This window comes from Haliotis asinina, chromosome 1 (genome assembly GCF_037392515.1).
Source record: "Haliotis asinina isolate JCU_RB_2024 chromosome 1, JCU_Hal_asi_v2, whole genome shotgun sequence".
Lineage (NCBI taxonomy): Eukaryota > Metazoa > Mollusca > Gastropoda > Lepetellida > Haliotidae > Haliotis > Haliotis asinina.
The window spans coordinates 10,511,265-10,535,380 of record NC_090280.1 but is presented as its reverse complement, the minus strand read 5'-3'; the positions used below and the strand labels follow the sequence as shown (position 1 = coordinate 10,535,380).

General features: G+C 40.6%; 1 protein-coding gene across 2 annotated transcripts in view; it reads right to left on the bottom strand.

The window, feature by feature from the left end:
• The window catches only part of LOC137286868 (cell adhesion molecule Dscam1-like), a 107,265-nt gene that overhangs the window by 25,317 nt on the left and 57,832 nt on the right, over window positions 1-24,116 (bottom strand). For both annotated transcript variants that reach the window (XM_067818884.1, XM_067818891.1), the window contains exons 2-9: window positions 21,968-22,297; window positions 12,704-12,862; window positions 12,022-12,168; window positions 8,957-9,247; window positions 6,710-6,979; window positions 4,404-4,700; window positions 3,363-3,473; window positions 3,054-3,212 (exon numbers count right to left, since the gene is read on the bottom strand). In XM_067818884.1, coding sequence (XP_067674985.1) covers window positions 3,054-3,212; window positions 3,363-3,473; window positions 4,404-4,700; window positions 6,710-6,979; window positions 8,957-9,247; window positions 12,022-12,168; window positions 12,704-12,862; window positions 21,968-22,297 — 1,764 coding nt within the window. The remainder of the gene's footprint in view (window positions 1-3,053; window positions 3,213-3,362; window positions 3,474-4,403; window positions 4,701-6,709; window positions 6,980-8,956; window positions 9,248-12,021; window positions 12,169-12,703; window positions 12,863-21,967; window positions 22,298-24,116) is intronic.

Here is a 24,116-nt window from a genome sequence, read left to right as displayed (position 1 = left end):
AATCAAATGACTGCATTATAGCATGTGTACTTGGTAAAATGTGATAGCCAAGCTAGCCTGAGCCAAGTACTTCAGTGTTCTTGATGCAATGTAAGGGTATTGGTCTATCGGTCTCGATCTCAAATTATCCATCTCACCACATTCAACAGTCCCTTTGGACGTTGCCATTTCCTGCATCTTTCTTTTGGCATCAATTTAGCAAAAGCTGAATTCCATCATCATATGGATGAAATCTTTGAAGGACTAGACAATGTGGATACCACTGTTAATTACATACTTATCTACAGTTGGACTCCTCAGGAAAATGACAAGACCTTCAGGGTAGTGTTGATGCGGTCCCAGCAGAAAGGTGTACTCTTCAATTCTGACAAGGCAGTTATTGGAGAGCAGGAAGTGACTTATTTTGGACACATTCTCTCAGCTGATGGAGTCAAACCTGACCCCAAGATAGTCAAGACCATTACTGATATTGAAGCACGCAAGAATCGACCTGAGTTTAGAGACTGCCCTAGGAATGGTAAACTACTTAGGAAAGTCTGCATTGTCCTAGTCTGAGGTGACTGTCCTACTTTGAGATCTGACAAAGAAAAAGAAGTTTATATGGGATGCAAATCATGACAAATCATTCCAACAGATGTCATAAAAACTGATTTTCTGGCATACTATGACCCTAAGAAGGAACTGGCCATAAAGGTTGATGCAAAACCACGGTCTTGGTGCCGCCTTGTTACAGAAAGGCAGACCAGCTGGATATGCTTCCAAATCCCTCAACTCCAATTGAAAAAGAGATGTACGCAATCCTGTCTGGCTGTAATATGTTACTGGATGTCACACTACTGTAGAAAGCGATCACAAGCAGCTGGATATGATCATGAAAAGTCACTGTCGCTACAGTTACAGGAGTACAGGATCACAGTCATATTTCAAGCAAGCAAAGACATACCCCTTGCAGACACGCTGTCCAAGAAGTGTCTACCTGAAGTAGAGAGTTCCCTCTCCAGTAATGTGAATCCATTGAGTTATGTTAACATTGCCAGTCAGTGATGACAAGCTCAAGTCACTGAAGATGGAAACAGATAAGGACACATATATGACACCTCTAATCAAACTACCCATAATGCCTTAGAAACAAAGTGAATGTGACTCTTCAGTCTTACCCTTTTTGAACAACAGAGACCAACTGTCTTTGTTTGAAGGGATCATGTTCAAGGGCAAGAAAATAGTTGTGCCTAAATGCATGAGAGCTGACATGCTCAACGCTATTCACACAGGTGACATGGGCAGCAAAAAGTGCAAAGTCATGGCACGGGACATCTTATTTTAGCCTGGAATGGGTACTGGTATTGAGGATATGGTATTCAGGTGCAACATATGCCAAGAGAGATGTCCAGCCAATCAGAACGAACCACTGATTCTCACAGCTATTCCTTTGTATCCATGGAAAGTAATTGGGACTGATTTATTCAGCTTCCAACTACATAGTGATCGTTGACTACTTTAGCTAGAGATTGAAAAGCTCTCTAGTACTACAAATGCATCAATCATTGAGGGACTGAAGTCTGTTTTCACCTGGCACAGTATTCCTTGGGTCCTCATGTCAGATAATGGTCCCCAGTGCCTGTCTGAGGAGTTCAAAGTTGACAAGCATGATGTGCAGTTAAGGGTCCTCGAATACAACAACACTGTCATCCAAAATACTGCACCTCCTGCACAATTGCTGATGGGTTGATGTCTTCATTCAGTTCTACCAATGTCACCCCAAGAACTAAAACCAGGAACTGTTACGCCCAAAACTGTACAGCAGGAACTACCAAGTCCAAGATGCAACAGAAAAAAACACTGTGATGTCAACACAAAGCCACTTCCAGACTTAATGTGTCAACCAACCACTTTGAGGACATTTAGAAATCAGCAACACTGATAAGAACACATGACTAAACCTGATCATACATATTTCAGACTGATAATGGATCTAACTACAGGTGCAATCACGGAGCAGAGATACCCACGAAACACACCCCCCCCCCCCCCCCCCAAGTGATTCTAAGAGCAGTTTGATACACGTCCTGTCCTCCTCTCCTGGTCCCTTCCACAAAGTTGAAAGTTAATCAGTTAAAGGTTTGAAGTAAGTTAAGTCTTTATGAAGAAAACTGGTGCAGTAGTTTTCTTAAATGAGAAGGGAGATGTTGTGTTTTAAATAGTATATGGATGCTTCACCTGATCCAAGCATTATTTACAGGATGCCAGAGTTACCTCACCATAGAGACGTGTATAGAAAGCAGGAACAAAGATGTTGACATGAATTTGTTTCCCATTCCATGGAGTTATTTAGATCACCATCTGGACGAGGTTGGATAACAAAACTTAAAGAACACTACAATTGTGATGTCATCAAGTCCATGACGTCATAGCATTGTCATGGCACTATTCAACCCACTGTTAAACGATATCTCCTAAAAGATACCTTTCGATCTTACTGTACACACAAGCAATATCTCCCGTGGAACACTTACATGGATGATAAAATGCCATCTTGTAAAATAAGTCTCGTAAGACGTCACGACGAGGTACTTTTAATGGGCACACCTCGCCGACGCTCCGAATCTCTCAATTCTATTTGAATACACTAAATCTATTTATCTAGCAAAAGACAATAGATCACTAATGTCCCCAGTACAAATTCTGTTTGTTACAAAATGTCAATTAAATAAGATGCCGTGAGCCCCAACCTTGTCACATCTTGTCGTCTGCTTTCCCAGGAGTCAACACCTATTGCAATGAGCTGTCGTACAGAGTTTTTATTGTGCCAAACTACGCAAACAAAGTGACGTCACATTTTGTGTGCACACGAATGGGTGATGATTGCAAATCACTTCGATAAACAAACGTTTCAATTGTGAGTGGAATATTAGGCATTTTCAGCTTGCTGAACCAATAAATGAAACAATCAGCGAGAATACTAAAATGAAATCTTTGCTGTTAAACTATTTTAACCCTTATATCCACGAATCAAGGTTACGAGAGTTCACTATCCGCGTCAGAGTGCCTCTTACCAACAACCGAGACAAAAACATCCCGTGTGTCCCGCTGTCCTTCCCTGTTTTGGGCCATGCAGGTGTATTTACCGACATCGTGGAGCTTTTGAACTTTCTCGATGATAAGCGTGCCGTTCACAACTTTCTGCCAATGGTTGATGGGGAGCATGTCGTGTCCTACAATTAGAGACACATGAGTTATGTCCATATCCGGGTAGATACCACCAACATTCATCTCTCATCAGCACCCAGTGATTTATACGTTAATATCAAGTATTCTTAAGCAGATCTTTGTTAAGACCCTACTGCATACAGTTGCAAACTCACCTTTTGACCATGTTATTTTGCTGATTGGATACCCAGAAACATAACAACGAATTGACAACTTTTCGTTCGCTGTGGCTGTGACATTCTTCATTGGTCTGATGTAAGGCGTGCCTGAAAATACCAGTTATAAGCATTCGAGTCACTTGAAGGCCCATTTTGAAAAAAGACCCGCTAAAATGGAGTTATCTCCCTTACAGCGTTTAAGCCGGTCTGCAAAAAGATGATCGCCTATTGCCAAAATCAATGCCCAGTGGATGTGCAGTGAATACAATTACAGAAATCTTGGAGAATTAGTAAATTAGTTCATCAAATCCGATTTACTTACAGATTGGGATACAACATTAATATTTTTTGTACTTCAACCCTGCACTACATTTAGCGTTATGACTACTTAGGCTTTGGAGAAAAAACTGCAAGAGCATGAGTGACCCAAGTGGAAATGTTCACCACATTGGTTGCCATGGGTTCCGTTTCGTTTAAGGAAACCAACCCCAAGCATAAACATGTTATCTCTGAAATACCATATGTATCCAACATTTTGAAATCAGACCGCGGACGTTGTATAAGCAAAACTTTTTGTATGTTCAAACACTGTTTTCTTAGGACTGTGTAGTACTTGTAGGGTAAAGGCACTTAAACAGCAAGCAGTAGGCATCTACAGCGGGGCCGACTGTGTAACCTTGTTTCAGACACTTTTCATGCAAATTAATCTGATCGTTTGCTAGGATTTGAGTGCATTTCCAAATTTGAGGTGCACTGCCAAAATGACATCGGATGTAATTCCCGACAAGTTTGACTTGTCTCCTTAAAGTGGACACTAGATGTGCCTGTTCGTGTGTTTGTGATGAGTGTTATCGGTAGGGTACGACAGGCCTACTGTTTCACCAACATTTGGAACCATATAACCATTGGCTGCTGATTCTTAGACACGCATATAATACAACAGTGATGGTACAATCGATTCTCCTATTTCAAAGATTTTTCGTGGACATGGAGAAGGTTTCAGTCTAAATGAAATAAATTACTATTGTTCCAACGCACCGTAAACGTTGAGTTTCCCTATGTGATAAGCTCTGCCGACATCGTTTAAGGCTTTACACGTGTATTCGCCTCCGTCTTCGACTTTGACACTCGTGATGTTGACGAAACTGATGACGTCACCCTCGTATGTCGTGAAGCTGTTTGTACCAATTCGGTCTCCTGTCGGCAGTTCTGCGCCATCTAATAGCCACGTGACTACCGGGATAGGGTTCCCGGAAGCTTTGCACCTGAGGGAGACTCGTGTTCCGCTCTGGACGAACTGTTCTTGAAGAGCGTCCAGAATGGCAGGTTTGGCAGCTGTAGCAAAGAATCGCGTGAACTTTACTACATTTCCTATTTCATGTACCACTGCTTTAACTGCTGTTATAAATGACTTGTACTGCTATCGGTAAGACTGACACAACAAGAAACTTACAAACGCCTACTTCTAGATCTAGAAGTTCTCAAGTCACTAAACTTAAAAACGTACATAATATATTTGGCTGCGGAGATGGTCCAGGTGATGATGATATTTATGAAGCAGCAGGAGCAAATAGACAAGAAAATGAAAACAAAAATACAAAACAACTTATGTGGCCCAGCCCCCACCCCTCCCATAATTTTTAGGCATCAAGTATTAATATGTACAAAAATTGCTGAACTCCCATTACTCCCCCAAGCAATATGGGTGACTCCTCCCTCTCCCTCCCAACCCCCCCTTAAAATCATCTTAAAATCATCATCGGCCCCTAATCATAACTGAGGTACTACTAATTACACTACTACTACTGCTGCTGCTGCTGCTGCTGCTGCTGCTGCTGCTGCTGCTGCTGCTTTCTTTCTTGGCCAGACACATCCAACTGTTTTGGGTTTTTAGGTTTTTACGTATTTTTTTGTTCCTTTACTTTTTTGTGTGTGTGTGGCCTCCGCAACATGAGTGAGTGTCTAACTGATGTTCACACAGCAGATTAATCAGTTAATGTGTCAAAACACAGCACAACATGTCTGGACCTTGTTGGTTGCATGTCACGTTCACCCTCGACACACTGATCCTAACCAGACACGTACATTCATTATGAATGAGCCTTCGACAAGGCTCTTTACCTGTCGCCAGTCAGACTGCCCTATCTGCCCATTCCGTTGAAATGTTGAAACCCATGGAGGTAATTTAACCATTACCTCCCTGAAAGTACACCAGTTGAACGCTGCATATCAAACAGCTTACACTAACGTATGCATCAGAATGGCCGTGCATCCTGTTTATTTCCCACATGCCTTATTAAGCTCGAAAAAGGCGAATGATGCATTAATGGAGGACAGAAAGCATCACCCCAGGGTACCCCGTTTCGCGTTGTATTAAGGCCTCGCAATAACCACGAGTGTGAGAGCGAACACTGGATTCCATGTAATTAATTTGAAAGAAGGGTGGGTGAATTGCCACAGACGTTTGTTTCCATTAGGACATCAGTTGCAATTTATCAGCAATACACAGGAACAGAATGCTCAATGAATATCGCAAAGAAGTGGCGATCTGATAATCCACTGCATTCCAACAGACTAGTAAGCATCAGGTTTTTGACGCCTAGGATGAATTTTCAATTTTTAAAAGTGAAATTAAACGTCACTGGAAGATAGACGAGACTAGAAAATTATTCAAAACTTGACAAAAGCTGTCATGGCTAACAGAAATAAAAGGAATGGAAGGGGAAAGTGATTTGCCAGAACATGAAGATTCATTGTTCCCCTGTAGCAGTGTTTTCTAATGATTTATTGAGTAAATCAAATTGCTTCAAAACAAAGTATCATTTATGGATGACTTTGAGACTTTTTACACCTGTGTCTAGCAGGCCTGTGTCAATGTCGAGTTGTAAATACAGTTGATCAAGGTCTCAAGGTGATAGGCGGTAACTTCGTCTGCATCAGTGTTATAACGGATATAGTAAGACGTACTAGGGACTTGGGATAAACTGAAATACGTTTGAAAACATAACCAATTATAGAAACCGTGAACATAATTCATTTACCCTAGAGAATAGAACTGTTCGCCCCCTGATGCTGAACTTGCAGCACTGATGGAACACTGCCGAAAGGACTGCTATACCTGCATCATACTAATCACGTTAAATTTTTGAAAGTGGGTGGATGCAAATCGCCTCAGAGTTTTTATCATAACAGACCTGATGATCGAGGGACACATTTTTCAACATCAAATTAATAAGCGGGTGCGTTTTATACAGTCTAAAAAGCCGAAACTGAATTGAACATTAACAAATATTTGTTAAATATCGGTTATATACATGTACGTAGTTGTCCTCGACAAATGTTACCTCCAAGTTGTAGCTGTGCCACGCCCTGTGCCTTTGATTTGTCATTGGACACAAAACACTGGTACATCCCTTGATCCTGTCTCCTGACGTCCTCTATTCTCAACAAGGTTTCTGACTGGACGGAAATTCTCGGTGTCAGAAGGAGCAGATAGCCGTTCTTGTACCAGATAATTGTGTCGACAGGATGACCAAAAACAGAACAGTTGAACTCTGCCGTTTTGCCAGCGTCCACTGTCTGTTCTTGGGGCACGATGTGCACGGAGAGGGAAGCTGAAACACCAACAGGACACAGTACGTCATTTCTATGACTGTAGGTATTCAGCATGTGCATGAGGATGTCTGTTACGCTCACGATTGTAGGTATTCGGAAATCGCATAACAATGTCTGTTCTTATGACTGAAAGTATTCAGTATGTGTCTGTGAATGTTCTACTCATAACTGAAAGTATACAGTATATCTGAGAATGCCTGTTCTACTCATGAGTGTTGGTATTCAGTAGTTGTGTGAGAATGTCTGTTCTTCTTATGACTGAAGGTATTCACTAAATGTCTGAGAATCCGTTTTACTCGTGTGTAGGTATTCAGAGTCTGAGAATGTGTGTCCCGCCGGGCCGATGCATCGTATAGATAATGTTTAAATTTGAAATAGTAAGAACCAACGAAGGTAATTATCACCATCTAGATTATGTGACACAGAAGTGCCGTTTCCTCTTTAGCTGATGACATATTCGTTGAAGAATACACTGAGGTAATAACACACAACTTAATAGAAGGTTTTGCCGTTGGATAAAACCAGCATGGCATCCAAATATAAACCGAATAATATGATGCGCTTTGAATCGTTATGCAATTCACGCACAAAAATTAGATTAAATTGTCTGTAATTGTAGGCACTGCATTCGTAATGATATGGCATTGAGACAGGACATGAGAGTTGTGCCGGATTTGCCAGTGACAAACTGAGGTGAGTCTGTCATTATAAGTTCATTTGTCATGAGTCCGCCTCTGGTCTATATGATCCTGCCCTGTGATAATCGATCACCGCCTGATCGAAATGGCCAGTGAAATGTCTTTTGAATGTAACTATTTTTTCACCTAAATTACTCATGTCATACAGTTCTCATTACAGGACAGATTCCTCGTGCAGTGGCTTGCAATCCGAGATGATTACCGCATTATTGGTCGTATTACGCGTAATGGATTATCAGTGATAACAGTGAGGAAATGGACATTGCAAAATCAGTGAAACTGTCACGTGAATGCTGCAGTGGAATACAGGTCGTCATGGTGGACTGGCGGTTCGTGTCACACACTCACGGTGGTAGGGCTACGCATGGTAGTGTATGATATATTTTGATAAACGTTCACACTTGCAAATACTTTCGCTTGAGATCGAAAATGTAAGACATATCTTTGTGGTGTGAGAAGTAACACAAAGAATATCAATATTTCCTTAATAACGAGCACTCATAAATCATTTTATTTCATTTCACAAATTTCATTTTCACACGAATTTTAATGGTCCTTTAACCAAATTTTAGAAAAAGAGGGATGCTCACCCCTACAAATCCGAATCCGAAGGTGTTTCCATTGTACAGAAGCAATAGGTTTACAAAAGTGCAAACAAGAAATTTGAATATATAAGACATCGTCCTTGTTATATGACCTACCAATAATCTTGTCTGCTTCAATTGAAGATCTATTAGAATCGACTTATGAGTTTTCATGTAAGATCATCTTTTTACTGCTACATACATATCGGTTTACGATCATCGCATTTTCAACGGATGTGACGAATGGTTGTAAACTCAAGAAAGGAATCGCATGCGTTCGTAACCAGCCTTGTCATACCAGGTGAAGATGTCAAAGAATGTGAATCATGCTCGGGCATTTCGTCACATTGTCGTCTAAATCTGTGACCACTTTAATAATTTAATCCATGCACACGAAAAATAGACTTGCAAATGTCAAACGTCTTGTGACCAACATGTGTCATTCCGACATTTGTGTCCCAGGAGAAACGAATATGTCGGCGGTGATGAAAGAATGTGTATTTTTCACTTCTGGCGCGTGAAAAGATTCCAAACATGACTACATGTGTGAGGCCCATTTCTGGTGTCTTTTGCCGTGATAAAACGGCGAAAAACAATACTCACGCGCTCACACATTTCTCGATAGTATATAGGTCTGAGATGTGAATACGGTTCTCCTCATCTAAACCGACTAATGACTAGCAAAACAACTCACATGTAACCACAAGCTTTGTATTTTCCTTGGCTTCTCCGCGACTGTTGGAGGCAGAACAAGAGTAGAGACCACTGTCACTGATTGTACTGTTGATGATTTTCAAATTGCCGCCACGTTGCTGGATGCGCACGTCATTGATGACGACATCTAACCCATCACGGGACCACCTGTATGTAGGGGAGGGGTTTCCCTGGCTGCTGACGCAAGGTAGTTCTACAGTGTCCCCCTCTGTGATGGCGAGATCGGGTAAGATGTCGTCGATAGTCGGTGAAATCTGGGTGGCCGGGGGGTCTGAAATGTACACAAGCCATTAACACACAGTTGGTTATTTCATAAATAGACCCTGGCCTCACAAACATTCAGCACTAAGTGGAACTATTTCCGACGTTTGCGTACACAGATTTCAAAGCTATGTCTGGACAGTGTACGAAATATATATAGTTTCCAAATTTTGCTATCCAGTCGGGCTAGCTAAGCCTGAAAGTTAATAGCCCACAAAATAATTAACTAGCCCTAAATCTGAATGTAGAAACTGAGCAAAAGATTACAAATAAGATGAGACAATACTGTCACAGGTTTCATGAAGTTGTTAAAATTATAACCATTTTTATGTGGCCATAATCGTGCATGATTTGAAAGTGTACTATAAATCAACACGTCGGAGAAAATGATAGACTTGCAAAATGAGCCCATGCAAATTTTCTAGCCACTCGAATGTGGAGATTTACCGGCCCAACTGGTCTGTATCACAAATGTCTTGTGTATCCCCTCTCCCGATGTTGTGTCTTCTCGAACTTCCATCACAAAGTTGATATATTTCCAAGTACAATGTTCCTAATGAGGATGTCACACTACTTTGTAGCGACACAGAATACGTCGCTGAAAATGCTTCAACTACCAGAGATGATGGAAAGTAGTTGTCTCTGATAGTGACACCTATGTGGACTAGTGGTCGTAAAACGAATCCTCGTTGTGTGACAAAAGAGGATTATCTTAAATAGTTCACTGTGACAGTGTACATGGTGACAATTGGCACTATTTATACTGATTAATGCTACATTGTTACGTCGCGACAGACCATACGCCAATTAATTGAACAGAATCTAACAAATCCAAAACAATGAATTAATTTCTCCAAGTTCTGAATGAGTATGGATCTGAGGGCTGGTATGTGCTACTTCGGAACGATTGGGAAAGGTACACATAGCTGTCATGAATATTCATATTCAAGAATACCGCGAGCAGGTACAGACTTGAACACTGAGAAAAACACATTTGCATTATGCGTTCGAATGTTCAATGCCACGAATGCATCGATTGCTTCGCCATGCTTCCAAAACATTTCCCGATAGAAAAAAAGAGCAAACATAACAATAGTTTTTGTACTGGAAACCAGATAGTATGCAGAAAAATTCCATTGCTATAAAAACAAAAGCCAATACGTCAATTTATATGGAAGGAAAAGTGATTAAACTCTGATTCATTTCTGCTGGAAGGCAACGTCACGTTTGTGACTGACGGGGAAAAGACTCTCAATGTCAAAAGTAATAGTTGTGACATTTCATTTGGCAGTTGAAATGATTTGCTTCCCCACTCGTTCGCAATTATGACACCGAAGCTGCACGAGACGAGTTAACCCGCCCACAGTAGTTACCCCCCTTGCAAGAGCCGCCATGAGCTCGATGCAGGTCGGTAATAAGACGAGCAGCTTTGGCAAGAGTATTAAAAAAGGAACACGTAGAACAATTAAAAAGAGTGAGATAGCTGAGGGGAACTATGTCAGTGTAGAAGTGCCCCCAAGAAGTCATTTAGGTGAAAATATGACAGTTATGGTATTAGGTTCCTAACCGGAAGTTGATAAGAGCTGCTTCCGAGACTGTTCACAAACACTTGGAGCGATCCTGTCATATTTTTGTGAAGACCTGTCTGATGGCGTACATGTAATTATCAGTGCTCCCTGATTGGATTCGTTTCTCATGGTTGGCAGTGTCAAACGCTGTATAGCACTTTGAAACTATTTCCTTTGATAAGTACTGTGCAGTACACCAACCCAATATCTTTGGGAAGCATGTAAAAAGTGTCTTCTTTGATGTGTTGTTTAAACAAGTAGCTTCAAGAAACATGGTGATATTGTTTTCTTTGAAACACATGTAGCATAGCGTGGAATCATACAACAGATAACATCCTACTTTGTCAGCTTGCTGACGGGGTTAACCTCATTGTTCATGTGGACAAGGCGTCCGACTTCGGATTAGAAGGTCTATGGTTCGAATCCCAGCATGGGATTCGGAAATTTTGTGGCAGCTACACATACCAGAAGATTCTTGTACTGAATGACATTTGGGAACGTAAAGGAAATTCTTCAAACTCTGGCATTCTTGTACAGCGGAACGCTGAGAAATTGTGTTGAAAAACTGTGTTATTATTCAACTGAATGTCAATGAGAAATATCTTAAATGGATTCCTTTGATAAATACTATGATATTCCTGAAATTAATAACCATGGTAATACTCCATCCTTGTAATAAAGTTTTACGAGCAATATTAACTGTTGATTACCGTTTTATGATAGTATCAATTCAGAAATAGATGTATCGGAATATATCTGAAGGTACAGTTCCCGCCCCAGTATCCTTAAACAGTGTGATGCTGCCAGTCGACATAGCAGCGACTTCTACATCTCTAGACTGATTAGGAAACTATTATATTTATACAAAGATGTTAAATATTTTGAGAGAATAACATCATAGAAGTGTCATGTAGAAATGTACAAATGTATGAGTGCCATAAATTTTGTTTTAGGATGGAGGGTAATATTCTGACGACGTTACTGACACTTAAACATAGTGAATGTTGCAGATGTGGTATCTTGTCATGTTTGAATGGGCTTATGTAATACAAATGCGTTATGTTTAACATTTTCAAAATTGCGTTCGTTAACATTTTCAGAAGTTTGCATTTCTACGTGAAACTTGACCCCAAAGTCTACAGGCGAACTGATGATGTGGGTAAAGCCACAGTCGTCGTTTTGGAGCGGTTTTCTGATCAGGGCACTATGTTCTCACCGTGGACTTTCAAATATGCAAAGGAACTCATTTTCTCCTCGCCAGTGAGGATGTTGCGTGTGTGACATTGGTACGTTGACATGCCGTCGGTGTCCCTGACGTCACGTAGATGAAGCCTGCCGTCTGGGAGAATGCTCACGCGGCCGCCTGACAACGTAAAACAGTATCCGTCTTGAGTAAATAGTGTTTTATTTTTTCTGGTTTAAGCAAAAAAGAAAAATGAAAAAAACCCAAACAAACAAAAACAAAACACATGTAAACAAACAAAACTACATAAAATAAGTAAACTTCTGACTTGCTCTTGTTGGTAAATTGTAAATATTTAGACGAGATGACAAAATTGCCATTTCGAAAATATACGTGTCAAATAATTACCTAAACTTTAAAACATTTTAAAATATTTTGCACATGGCTGCATCATGATTGTATCATAAAAACGTATAATTTAGCACAAGAATTACAATATTCACAATTTTATTCTGTTGAAAATAGCTTTAATGTTAGATTTATTGGATCTATAAGAAAGAAGAATTTAAAGGCTATTTTTACTTGCTTTTGAAACACGTTTCATAGCAACTGCACGTATGGATGAACAATACTTCAATAAGCCAATGCCCCTTATTTGATATTTGACATCATTCGCACGTGACAGAATGGCTACCTCATCGAACAAGTCGCTTACCTGGCTGCACGCGTTGCGTTCCCCTGCTCCAACCGATGACGTCAACGTAGTTTTTGAGGTAGTAGGGGTTGATTTCGCAGTGGAGAACAGCTGTTGCTCCCCGCATCACCCATTTATCATTCAGCTGGACGCCGTAATCTCGGTACTTGTTGATGACAACTGAAACACCAACAGATTTAGACAGACACCCTTCACTTCTACATGTACAAAGATCCTCAGTGACAAACACAACCAGTTAACCAGTAAGTAAAGTAGAGTATCGTAATGGGGAAACATGAGTGTTTAGAAGTGTTAAAGTCGCTTTGAGAAACGGGCCCTAATCTGCATATCCGACATGCTAGAAACATTTGCCCGAGGACCGAATTCCTGCTCTTCTGATTATGTTTCTTAGGTTATTGACACTGCACACTATGCTCATAAGCGATGCTCATAAAGAAACATTTAGGGTCATGTTTTTATAATCGACTATATCCTGAGCAAAACAAAAAATGAGAGGGGTGAGGATATATATATATATATATATATATGTCGTTCTGTGTAAATCACGCACATTTTGACATCATATCTGTTTAATTAGGGTGTTCTGACACCAGAGTTCATTATTTCGCCACAAAACAGAATGGTCCACACATGTTTTGTTTGTCCACACAAGACGAACATAAGTGTTTTGTTGAAGATTATGATTATGTGGTTTTAGCAATGAAAATGACCCAGAACGTTACTACTCCATTAAAATGCATAACAGAACGGAAAAGAACTGTTTACTCTATTGGGATCGAACCCTGGCCCCCCTCTAGCGCCGATTCTAAACGGTTCTCTGAAGGATCTTATTGATGATATGCGGGTCATGGTTCAAAGAAATCATGCATCTATGCTTGTCGCTACAAAATGCAGACGACATTTTATTGAAACTAATATCTGACCCTTTGGGATCAATCACTCTACGATGACGCACAGCCACTATTGAGGAAGTTGTTGCGGGGCCTCTGCTATCGCATTCCCGCTATTTACAGTGATGACGACAGTTTGACTTGAAGCTTTTTTCTTAGGCTAATATTTCGACGGAAAACATCGCGAGGGTTAGGTCTCCGAGGATCAATAGTTTCAAGATAGCATTCGTTGGTCGACAGGATCAGCTTAAAAGCCCCTTCCGTCGTATCTCGCACGTGCTTTAGAACTCAAGGGTGCTCGGCTAGCTCAAGAGCCAATCAATAGCGATGTTACAAAGGAATCAACGCTTGTTCACGTGACTTTCCAAATATGGATGGAGCCTAATTCATTTATCTCCCTTTGAAAAACGTGTAAATTGGTTGAAATTGTAAAAGAATAATACAACATTTGTAAGCACGGCATACCAAGTAAGAATATTAGATATTATCATTTTATTAACTAAATGAAACAAAATACTAAATATCTGTATCCTTTCATGAAGAGCGACTCCGAGTTTATTCTCGTCACAACACAGTTGGTCAGGGGCTTCATATATGACATTCAGGTTAGGACTCGGTCCAGGTTTTTAGGTGATAGGTACCAACCCCCACCCGACTTCGTGACATGTTCAAGGTGTAAATCCACCCATGTATATCACATAAGGTAAACTATATATGGTGCCGGGTAACCGTGTTCTCCTGCCATACACATTAAATATCGATACCGTTTTCTGAAGGCATTGTTAGGTGCTCAAGCCATCGCCCACTGGCCAAACAATATAGCCTATACGGAATACAAAACTCATCTGCTGTCCAGCAAACACCTTGTGTCGCGACAGTAAGGATAACCATTTCAGTTCATGTCCTTATCTGGAGCATGATGGGGGCCTTTGTGTTCAAATACATAACATCGCAACCCTAGGGTTAGTACGTCGATACTCCTTCGGCTATGCAGCAGCCATGTAACTATGTATACTATGAAAACAAACTTTACTTTGTCAAATTACAGTAACATGGTTTCTCTCAGTTTTGATAAATAAAGACAACTATCTCAGATGTGAATCCACCGCACCATGTTAAACAGCCACAGGTGACCAAGTCCTCACGTACTAAGTGATGAACGTGTTGAGGATGCGAGTGGGGCTACACCCTCTTTAACACCAACAGCGCGTTAAGGATGCTGCTATTCATTTTGATAATCTTTCCATTTTGTACTCCTTCAGATCCTGCTAACAGGAATTCACAACATCTTAATGTCACATTACAGTCACGAACGTTTGCAGGTTTTAAGTCGATTTTTCAAATGGAAATAGAAGTATGAAAGAAGAATATTTTGTTACCTCCAACAGTTATCTCCCTTTGACACCAACGTTAATGAATCTTGCAATTAATAAACATACTTTGTGCATTATCCAGGCAAACCCACAGAAATATTTTACCGGAAGCGAATGACGGCCATTACCGGCGCATCCTGCTGCGACTGCAAGATAGAGTGGCAGCGATTTCCTCAACAACAATATGTCCTCACTTCCGGTTTAGACTCACGGAGCCGGAAGAGCGATAGATCCGGCGTTTTGATTGGTTGAATAGGAAGAAAACACTCAGGGACTGACAGCGATGTTTTGTAAAGACAGCAAGGCATGCTCAAAGGGAAGCGATCTCTCTGATAACCAGGCAGATTTGTTTATGAATAATTAATCTGGTCTTTTTGGATTTTAGAATATCTTTGAGCCCACGAGATTGGGAAGGGGAATCTGCGGGACTATCTGGCTAGCAATACAAGGAGATTCTTCATGGGAGCTAAAGCACATGTGACTGTCAGAATCAGTTTTGAAAAAAATAACAAACGAGCTCAAACTGGTTCAATATTGTCCATATCCTCCTGTTTGAGTCTTTTAAAGAAATCGATGTGCTTTTATTAAGCACGTGGTTGTGTGGGTATATGACCACACAATAATATATACACTAACCCTCCACCGTCCCCTGACAGGAACAATGAAGACAAGCTCGGTAAATATTGGACCGGATAACGTCTGTATGAATCACGTGACGTTCTTGATATTTCTGAAGAGTGTTATGTTCAGTTACTGAAGCCGAAATAACGATTCGGAAAGAAGATAAAAGATTTTAAAACGAGTGAAAATGTATGGAAAAGCTGCAGTCAAATCTCTTCAAGTTACACCGGACGCGTTAATGTCCCATCACAAGACGTTCAATATATTTGCAGTCCTGTATATATGTCATGGGTTGCCCTTTCTATGTCATGCGTTGCATAGCAGCAGTTCTGGAGTACCAACGTCACCTTGTCAGTGGACTAGACTCACTATTTTGATCAGAAACAGTGCACTGAAATAAAGTATTGTACGTCTTACTATTATTAAAGTCTGTAGCAGTATTTCGATAGATGAGTAGTAGACATAAAATAATGATATTCTCCCTAATCATGATCACACATCCATCTGAAGTGAAAATAGCTCATTTGTTTACATTAAAGAATAATTCAGTTGTCTCGTAAAATAGCTATTTTTTAAATATTTATTTTAAGAATAATTCAGTTGTCTCGGAAAATAGCTATTTTTTACATGAAAAATAAACCAAATAATTTTTGAACTCACAAATGTATAATTGTGCAGTTTTCATTGCGTTATACGGTGCTCCTGTAATTGTATGTTCTGTACATCTGCTGTACAATAGTCCCTATGGTCCCTCAATAATGCAGATCGTTAATAATTTGTCGTTTCCCACTCAAAGTTCCAGTAACGCGACACCGGGACAGTTTAGTGAAACCGACTACAGCACGGTGTAGACAAGACCAAGGTTCCTAATAAAGAGTTCGAGCTGCGTCATAACCAAGATACTCTGTACGCTTGCGCACGCACGGACACACATATTTAGTTCCAGCATTCAGGATCCACGCACGTGATGGTTATGTCACTCCATCTTTTTGTCAGTCGGATGTTTTTACACTCTGTGTCAGTTACATAAATACTATTTAGCTATCGGGCGCTAAAGGTTGGTACTATCAAAATTAATGAATCGAAATGCATGCATATTCTTATGACAAACTTGTTTGAACTTAACGGTTTTCATATCAGTCTAAATCTGGACGCTGATAAAGAATACCAATGTCCTCCTTTACACTAATCGAGAATAATTGATAATTATTCAACCCGTCATTCGGCAAGGAGCAGGGAGCAAGATTAAGGCTGGTTTGATCTCTATATTCTTGTCAGATGGCATATTATTTGCAGAGATTTCTCATCTGCTCGCGACCAGTCGACCCGCCGCAGGAGTCAGAGAAGATATGAATCCTAACCCACATTTTTATGTTGACATGTTTCTCAGCTCCAAATCGCCATGTTTATTCTCGCTGCGCCGTGTCTATACGCCAAGAAACGTCCTAAAACTCGGCACAGGGCTGGAGAACGAGATTAGGAGTTCGCGATGACGTCCCACGAAGCGCAGCATACATCGACGACCTCTGAGGGAGAGCCCAAGGGTTCTTGAAACTAAAATGGCGAGAGATAATGATTTTCATAGTTCCAAGTCTTGCATCTGCTTTTCCCTAAGGAGGAAATGGTGAGAAAGTGTGCAGGAGAATTTGGGCTTTGAGTGCAGTCTCTGCTATTGTTACCGAATCATGGTCAATAAAGATGTCAGTCGGCAAATACTAGGATTTGTAAAGGCAAAATGGGTGTTAAAATATTTTCATATGGAGTATCATTACGTTATTGTTTTTCAGTTTAATGTAGGGGGGACGGTTTGACGAAGGTGGGCTGCTGTAGTTGGTGGAGTGGTTTGATCGTAACATCCGTAAAGGGTCACATCCATTAGGCGTTGTTTTTTATTCAAATATTCGAATTTTCAGAATTCGATATTTCGAAAAAAAAGTCAATTTCGTCGTTTTTTAACGTTTTGAAAAAAGATAATACTAGTAAGTACATTTAACACTGGTCTAGGTTTTCTTGCAAAGAATTTGTAAAAAAAGCTGCTATTTGTATTCAGGTTCTGATATATATGCTCTAGACTCAGTACTCCAGTGTAGTATATTTTGCCGTTCGCAAGTAGCAAGTCATTTTTGCGTGCAAGTCTGATAGCTTACCAATGTGGATTGGTAGGTTCATGGTACGACACCCAATGCACCATAGGAGACCTTGTCAAACCTAACTTAGGCTACAAAGTCAAACTCAAACTACACTGCAAAACATCGAGTACACACATATTTCAAACTTGTTGAAAATATAAGTAACACTTCTTAGATTTATATTGATGTATGTATTTATATTGGTGTTTTCGAAACTTACGTTTAGAGTGTCTGAACTACATTCTGCAGCCCAGTAAGGCTTTGATACGTCATAAGATGTTCTTGTCCAACACAATTTTCAAATGAATGTTCTTAGTGAAACCTGTGTTTCAACTTACATTCGTATCAAATACTAGCATTCCCCATCCTTCACTCTTTAATAACCTCAGCACGAAGTCCATCCAAAGGCAGTTCAATTTCTGAATGGGCACAGACCTTTAATCTATTGCTTCTACAGTTTGTTTCGTGTTGTCGCCCAGTTTAATATATCGCGCCTGCGATCCGGACAAAAGAATTCCCATATAGGAGAGCGTTAACATGACACCTGACTTTGTCGTAGGGTCATCTTGGCTATCCTGCTGCCCTTGATGAACACAATAGTAAAAAAACTGCTGGGACAGCACATCCTAATCAGCAATTTTATCACACTCTTGACACAGGGGTTAAATAGTCGAAACCTAAGACCCTACTTCTATCATGAGCCCTTGTGAGATCAACTATATTGAATTCTATTGAGCCCCGTCCCTATTGAAAAGACTGAAAACAAATGACGACACTGGACAAATATTAGAACCCCTCCCAGCTAAGGGAGATAACTCTGTGTTGACTCATCAGGGCCTCAGTGGACTGCTCGTGGGTGCTCTTTTTTAGATTCCTTTTGGTAGCAATGATATCATTTGTCAGGAAAATATTACTTGTCGTAATTACACGTTCTTGGACATCGTAAATATTATTTTTCGTCAGTGGCCAAACGGGTCAGATGCACCATATCCCGACGAAGAGAAAGACACTTGAACCGTTACTCCTGTGTTTGACCTGTTTTATAACAGCTGAGGTTAACGGTGAATTCAGATGAGCATAAATATCTTCAAATGTTCAGTAGTTGTCAGAGTAATATTTGCAAAGTGACGATAACGAAGGATCAAATTTACATTCAAATCGACTTATTGTTCTAATGTTTTAGGGCATCCAGAACTGCATACAAAGCATTGATACATATGGACTCTACCTAGTATAACAATATCCAAATCTCAGCATGGTACTTTCTTGGTCTTTTTAATTCTGGATGGACTGCGATCAAATGAAATATCAATGAATTAATTAAGTGCATACAATAAGAAGGGGATACAGTGACAAACACACCTTCAATCTCTCTTCGTAAATTCGGATTGCTAAATGAGAGAACATAAAATATCATCATGGAAAATATTTGTCTAAATGAAAAATCCTTTGAACAAATCCGTCGGCTGATGTAGTTGCAGGGTCAGCCCAACCCGGGTAATGACGAGATGTGCTCTATTATTACGCCAAGCTTGTATTTAACGAGCCATGCAAATCCCAGAGTACGTTCCAGTGTAGCACGGGATCTCTCAACATTTGTATTACGGGTTTAACATGTTCGTGGTTATTATTAAACGACATCGGTATTGGATTTAGCGGAGAGAAAAAAACATTCAAAGCTGGGATCACCTAATTGGATTCGAAAACACACCTGAGTTTCTGTGATTCCCGGTCACTCGGTTGAGTTCTTCAAGGAGCGCACCTAAGCACGGCCTACTTCAATATTTGGCATGTTAAAAGCGTAATAGAGTCGAAGGATTCAGAGCTGAGTCTTAAGGAAATTTATCCGATCGACACCAAATTGATGCTAGTTTGGAAACTAACAAGTACAATCAATGGGCTGGCGAGAGTGACGTGGACAACAGCAATGCCAAAAACGGATCCTGATAGCTGGTTGGGGATTGATGGAGATTTTGGAGGAAGAGAATGTTTCAGAGCGATTCATGTCTTGTCATAGAGCTCCGTCCACCTCCTTAATGTAACACACTGGAAGATCGGGGTTTAATTCAGATAGAGTGGCTGATGTTATTCAGTAGGATTAAACAGGAGTTTGAAAGCCAACAAATGACTTTTTTTCGAAGAAAGAGCAGATTCAATCATTGTCCAATTCCATTTCTGTCCTTAATTGAATTTGACAAGTCACTAAAGCATCAAATAAGCTTAGGTCCTCTGGGAGAAAAGATGAACCCTTTAGCTGCGATTAAATCGTCTTTTAAAATGAACTCTATTCACCACCACTGCGCTACTTTCGTCGTAACCAAACATTGAGAGGGGACGGGATAGAGGGGAAAGATGTCGTCTGCTTTCCAATCGATTTTGATCGCGTGCTCTCGCCTGATTACAGTTCGTGGCCATCATATCGTGCAAAAAGCTTAGCTGCTAATCGATGGGGTGCATAAAACTATTATGGTCCGAGGCAAAAAATGTCCAGAAACGTGTTCGTAACCCCTCAACCAATCAGCAGTAATGACCGATCCCTGACCGCCATCTTGGTTTTGGAGCATCCATCTTTAAATCCCGTCCTCGTGAAATACCATCTGGGAATCTTCATTTCACAATTAATCAAATTTGGACCATATTCAAAGAACCCTTTCATTCAAAGTGATAGACAATGCTTCAAGAACTCTGCCCTCAACAACATCTTTTGACGCTTAAGAAGGAATCTTTTTGATGCCCAATTAGATTCCATTGGGTCGACAACCTTCGCGTCATTGCACGTGCATGCGGTGAGCGAGGTCACGCAACGACATCACAGGTCTTGATTATGAATCACTGTCCAGGGCATACTACCATAAACCCGCCTTTAGTGATCGGTCCAGGTTTGGGGCATGACGTATGATCAAAAGAGAGCTGACTTTGGTCCAGAGCTAGCAATGAAATACCATCATGTTGTCTTACCAACGTAAATCAGATGTGATTTGGAAAATCTCTAATCGTAATCTATAAGCTCGCTACAAGCATGGCCCCTTATATTCCCGGAGACACCAACCGTTAAGGCAGTAATGTATCCGAGGTTCGTGGCTAATGGCTCTAGCAGTGATCTGGTCGGCATCAGTAAGACGAGGCATTTTTTGGCGACAAAAAAAACAACATTTTTTTCTTATGTCACTTCAAAGTTGCGCTTCCGTAATATTAAAATAAATGTTTGCTTGCACGACAATTCGCCATAACCCATCGTGGATTATTTTACTCGGGATCACAGAGTCTGCACTATGGCTGGTTAATTACAGAAACACCTTGAATAACTGCATTATCCTTAACTTAAAGCACAGAACAGCAGTGTGTAAAGATGGAGTAAGCCTGTTCCGTGTCTTTTAAACATTCCATTTGAATACGAAATGTGATTTGGGCGACAATTCTTGTCAAAAAGGAATTTAAGAGTCCGACAATTTATCTTTGATATCCAATAGTAATCTTAATCTTGTCAAGTTCAAAGGACGTAAAGCAATGTAATTCAAACCTGTTCGGACATTCATAGGCTCTTGGAGGGATACAAAGACTCTAATCTGCAGAGGATGACTCTGTTTGTTAGTAGAACTCCTTACAGCTCCAGATGTAGGCGTGGGCCACCTTGAGACGTTGTCAAATGAGGACATTTTGCCAAATTGGGGATTTGTGCAACGTGACATTGTTGACTTGAAAAGCCAACGTTGATTGATTTCAAGATTAGAAAGCAACAAGGAAATGAGCCTGTGAGCTTAATCTCAATTACTCTCGACAAGATGTGCGAATAACGTACTACTGAACTCGCAGTTTCGTCTATGAATTATCGGGATGAGCCGAAGATTTTCGAGTGTAATAACTTTCTCGAGTTTTCTCAATTATAGGCGTCATTTCTGAATGCAGTTCTGAACTAGTCACATTTTTTTTAGAATTGTATACCTGGAAAATATCATATAGGTATTCTGACCCTATACACAACAGCATTATATAAATGATATTTTACATTGCAAATGTCAACCAAAGAGGTGAAAATATTTTTACAACATGGCTGCTGTGTCGCCATATTGGAATCAAAATGGGACTCTTACCTCACCGTGGGTCTCACCAAAGTGGTCGACATCTATGACGTGTGTCATTTAAGGATTATTCTATATTAATGGGACTTTGAAAGAATTTGAATACTGGCTACAGCAAAATATTGGTTACAGCAGAATACTGGTTACAGTCAGCTGCACTACATCCACTTACCCGCGTTGACGGTGACGTTCCGACTCGTGATGGTTCCGGCGGCGTTGGACGCCAAACACCGGTAGATCTGGGCATGGACGCTGGCAGTCAGGCGGGAGTCGTCGAAGGCATGGAAGACTAGAGTATTGTTTGGTAGCACCGTCAGCAGTCTATCAACATCATCGACAGGTGTCCCGTCTCCGAGCACCCATTCCAGTACGGGGGCAGGACGTCCATAGGCTGTGCAAGGGATCTTCGTTCCCTTCGTGTTGGCGAAGTCCACGTTGGTGGGCGGCTCCGAGATGAAGACGAGGTCGGGTGATCGAGCAAATGGATGTTCTGTTGTCTCACCTAAAAAAGATAACTAAATTCTTAAAACACATTAGAATCTGGTTACCACGAGACCATTATTTTCTCTCGAGGAATGTTTCACATAAAAAAATGACAAACTTTAAACAATTGTAGCACAGAGCATAGTTCGAGCCTTTGTCATGACAAAATTTATTCGAGCAGTAACACAGGGATGTGAACTAGGGATGGACTTTAGACGTTTTATACAGGTTGGAAATGGAACCCGGATCTTCTGTGTGACGAGCGTACGCTTTAACCACAGTCTCACTTGCGTATTGTCCGTGAGTGATTCTCTCCCTTTGAATCCTTCGGGGTTGACGTTCATGGCGCTCAAGAGTGTCAGTTATCGCCATGTCCAAGTGGTTATTGTGTGATGATGAATTTTATGAAGGACATGTGACCACTTAGATGATAAATCCATTCAGTCTGGCAGAGACATGACTCGACTGCATCTAAGACGTGACCGCATCCCTACTCAGAGGACCAGTTTCGAGGTAAATGTTCTGAAGTTCAACAGATATCTTACAGATAACGTGAATCCCGCTCGTATTCAGATTAGACTACACAGTGTATTCCGTGTGATTCTAGAATGTACGTATGTACCTGCTCACAAGGTAAAACAATCATATCAGTAAAATATATATTCAATATTGGGGACAATATCAATTTCCCATCAGTTTTACGAGCCCGACGAAACCTGTATTTATTCAAAACAATAACATCTCTTGGTGAGGACAATTAGTGTCAAACCTTGTGACGAACATATCAACATTGATATTTACAAGATGATCACGAGATGATCATGGGTGATAAATACACTGCCGGTACACAGTCACTGAAGACATCCCTTCCTGTCATGGAAATACCTTCAAATAGATATACGCTAATACCATTTGATACCAGAAGGATGGATATACGTTAATGTTTCATTGAAAAATGTGAATATTTTGTTTAGTTGTGTTCACGGAACGAATTCTACTGCTCAAACAATTGTGCACATGGTAAACTAAGACGTTCCCATTCACTGTGTCCCCGTACCTTCCCCATACATCCACTTAACTCATCCAACTCCCAGCATCTCACATAATGCTCGACGCAACGCACATGCATGCACCATTTCGTCAGAGAATCTCATTCGTGTAGCCGTCATCCGCGAACAGCCCCTTTAAGATGTTCGCCCAATTATTCAATACGTTCGTAAGGTATTACAGTTAGAAAGGTGCAACGTAACGTAACATTTATCGTGGATTCTTCCTGTTGGTCTCAGGGAAACTGTATTACAGTAATCTCCACCAGGCCTTCAGTACACTGCGTTACTGGTAACCGTTAGTGGGCAGATCTAAATATAACCGTGAGATCTGTTTTCAGGGGATGTAATTGAACAATGCGGGTCGAGCGACGAAACCCTGCATGACTCCTGCGACCTCCTTGGTATACTAGTATACAGACCTCGAGACTTAGGTATAACGATGCATTTTACGTAAGAATTTAATGACCTGTTTATGAAAGATGCAAAATTACCTATTTGTATTTTATCTGATAATACGGAATTGCTACGAGTAAGAAGAATTGGTGATGGTTTTAAATAATCAAAACAAAATGAATCATTCCACGACATCAGATAGACACATCCTGGCAGTCTCTATCGGGTGAAATAGGAATATAACACTCTCAAATATTCCTCATGCGGTGCCCAAAACGTGGAAAGAAAACTGTTACACTAATAATATTGTCGTTTATTCCTCCTTACAAAATGGATTGCCAATTAAATAATTCCCGAAGCTTTGAAACAAGTATCGATGAAGCCATGTGAAAATAC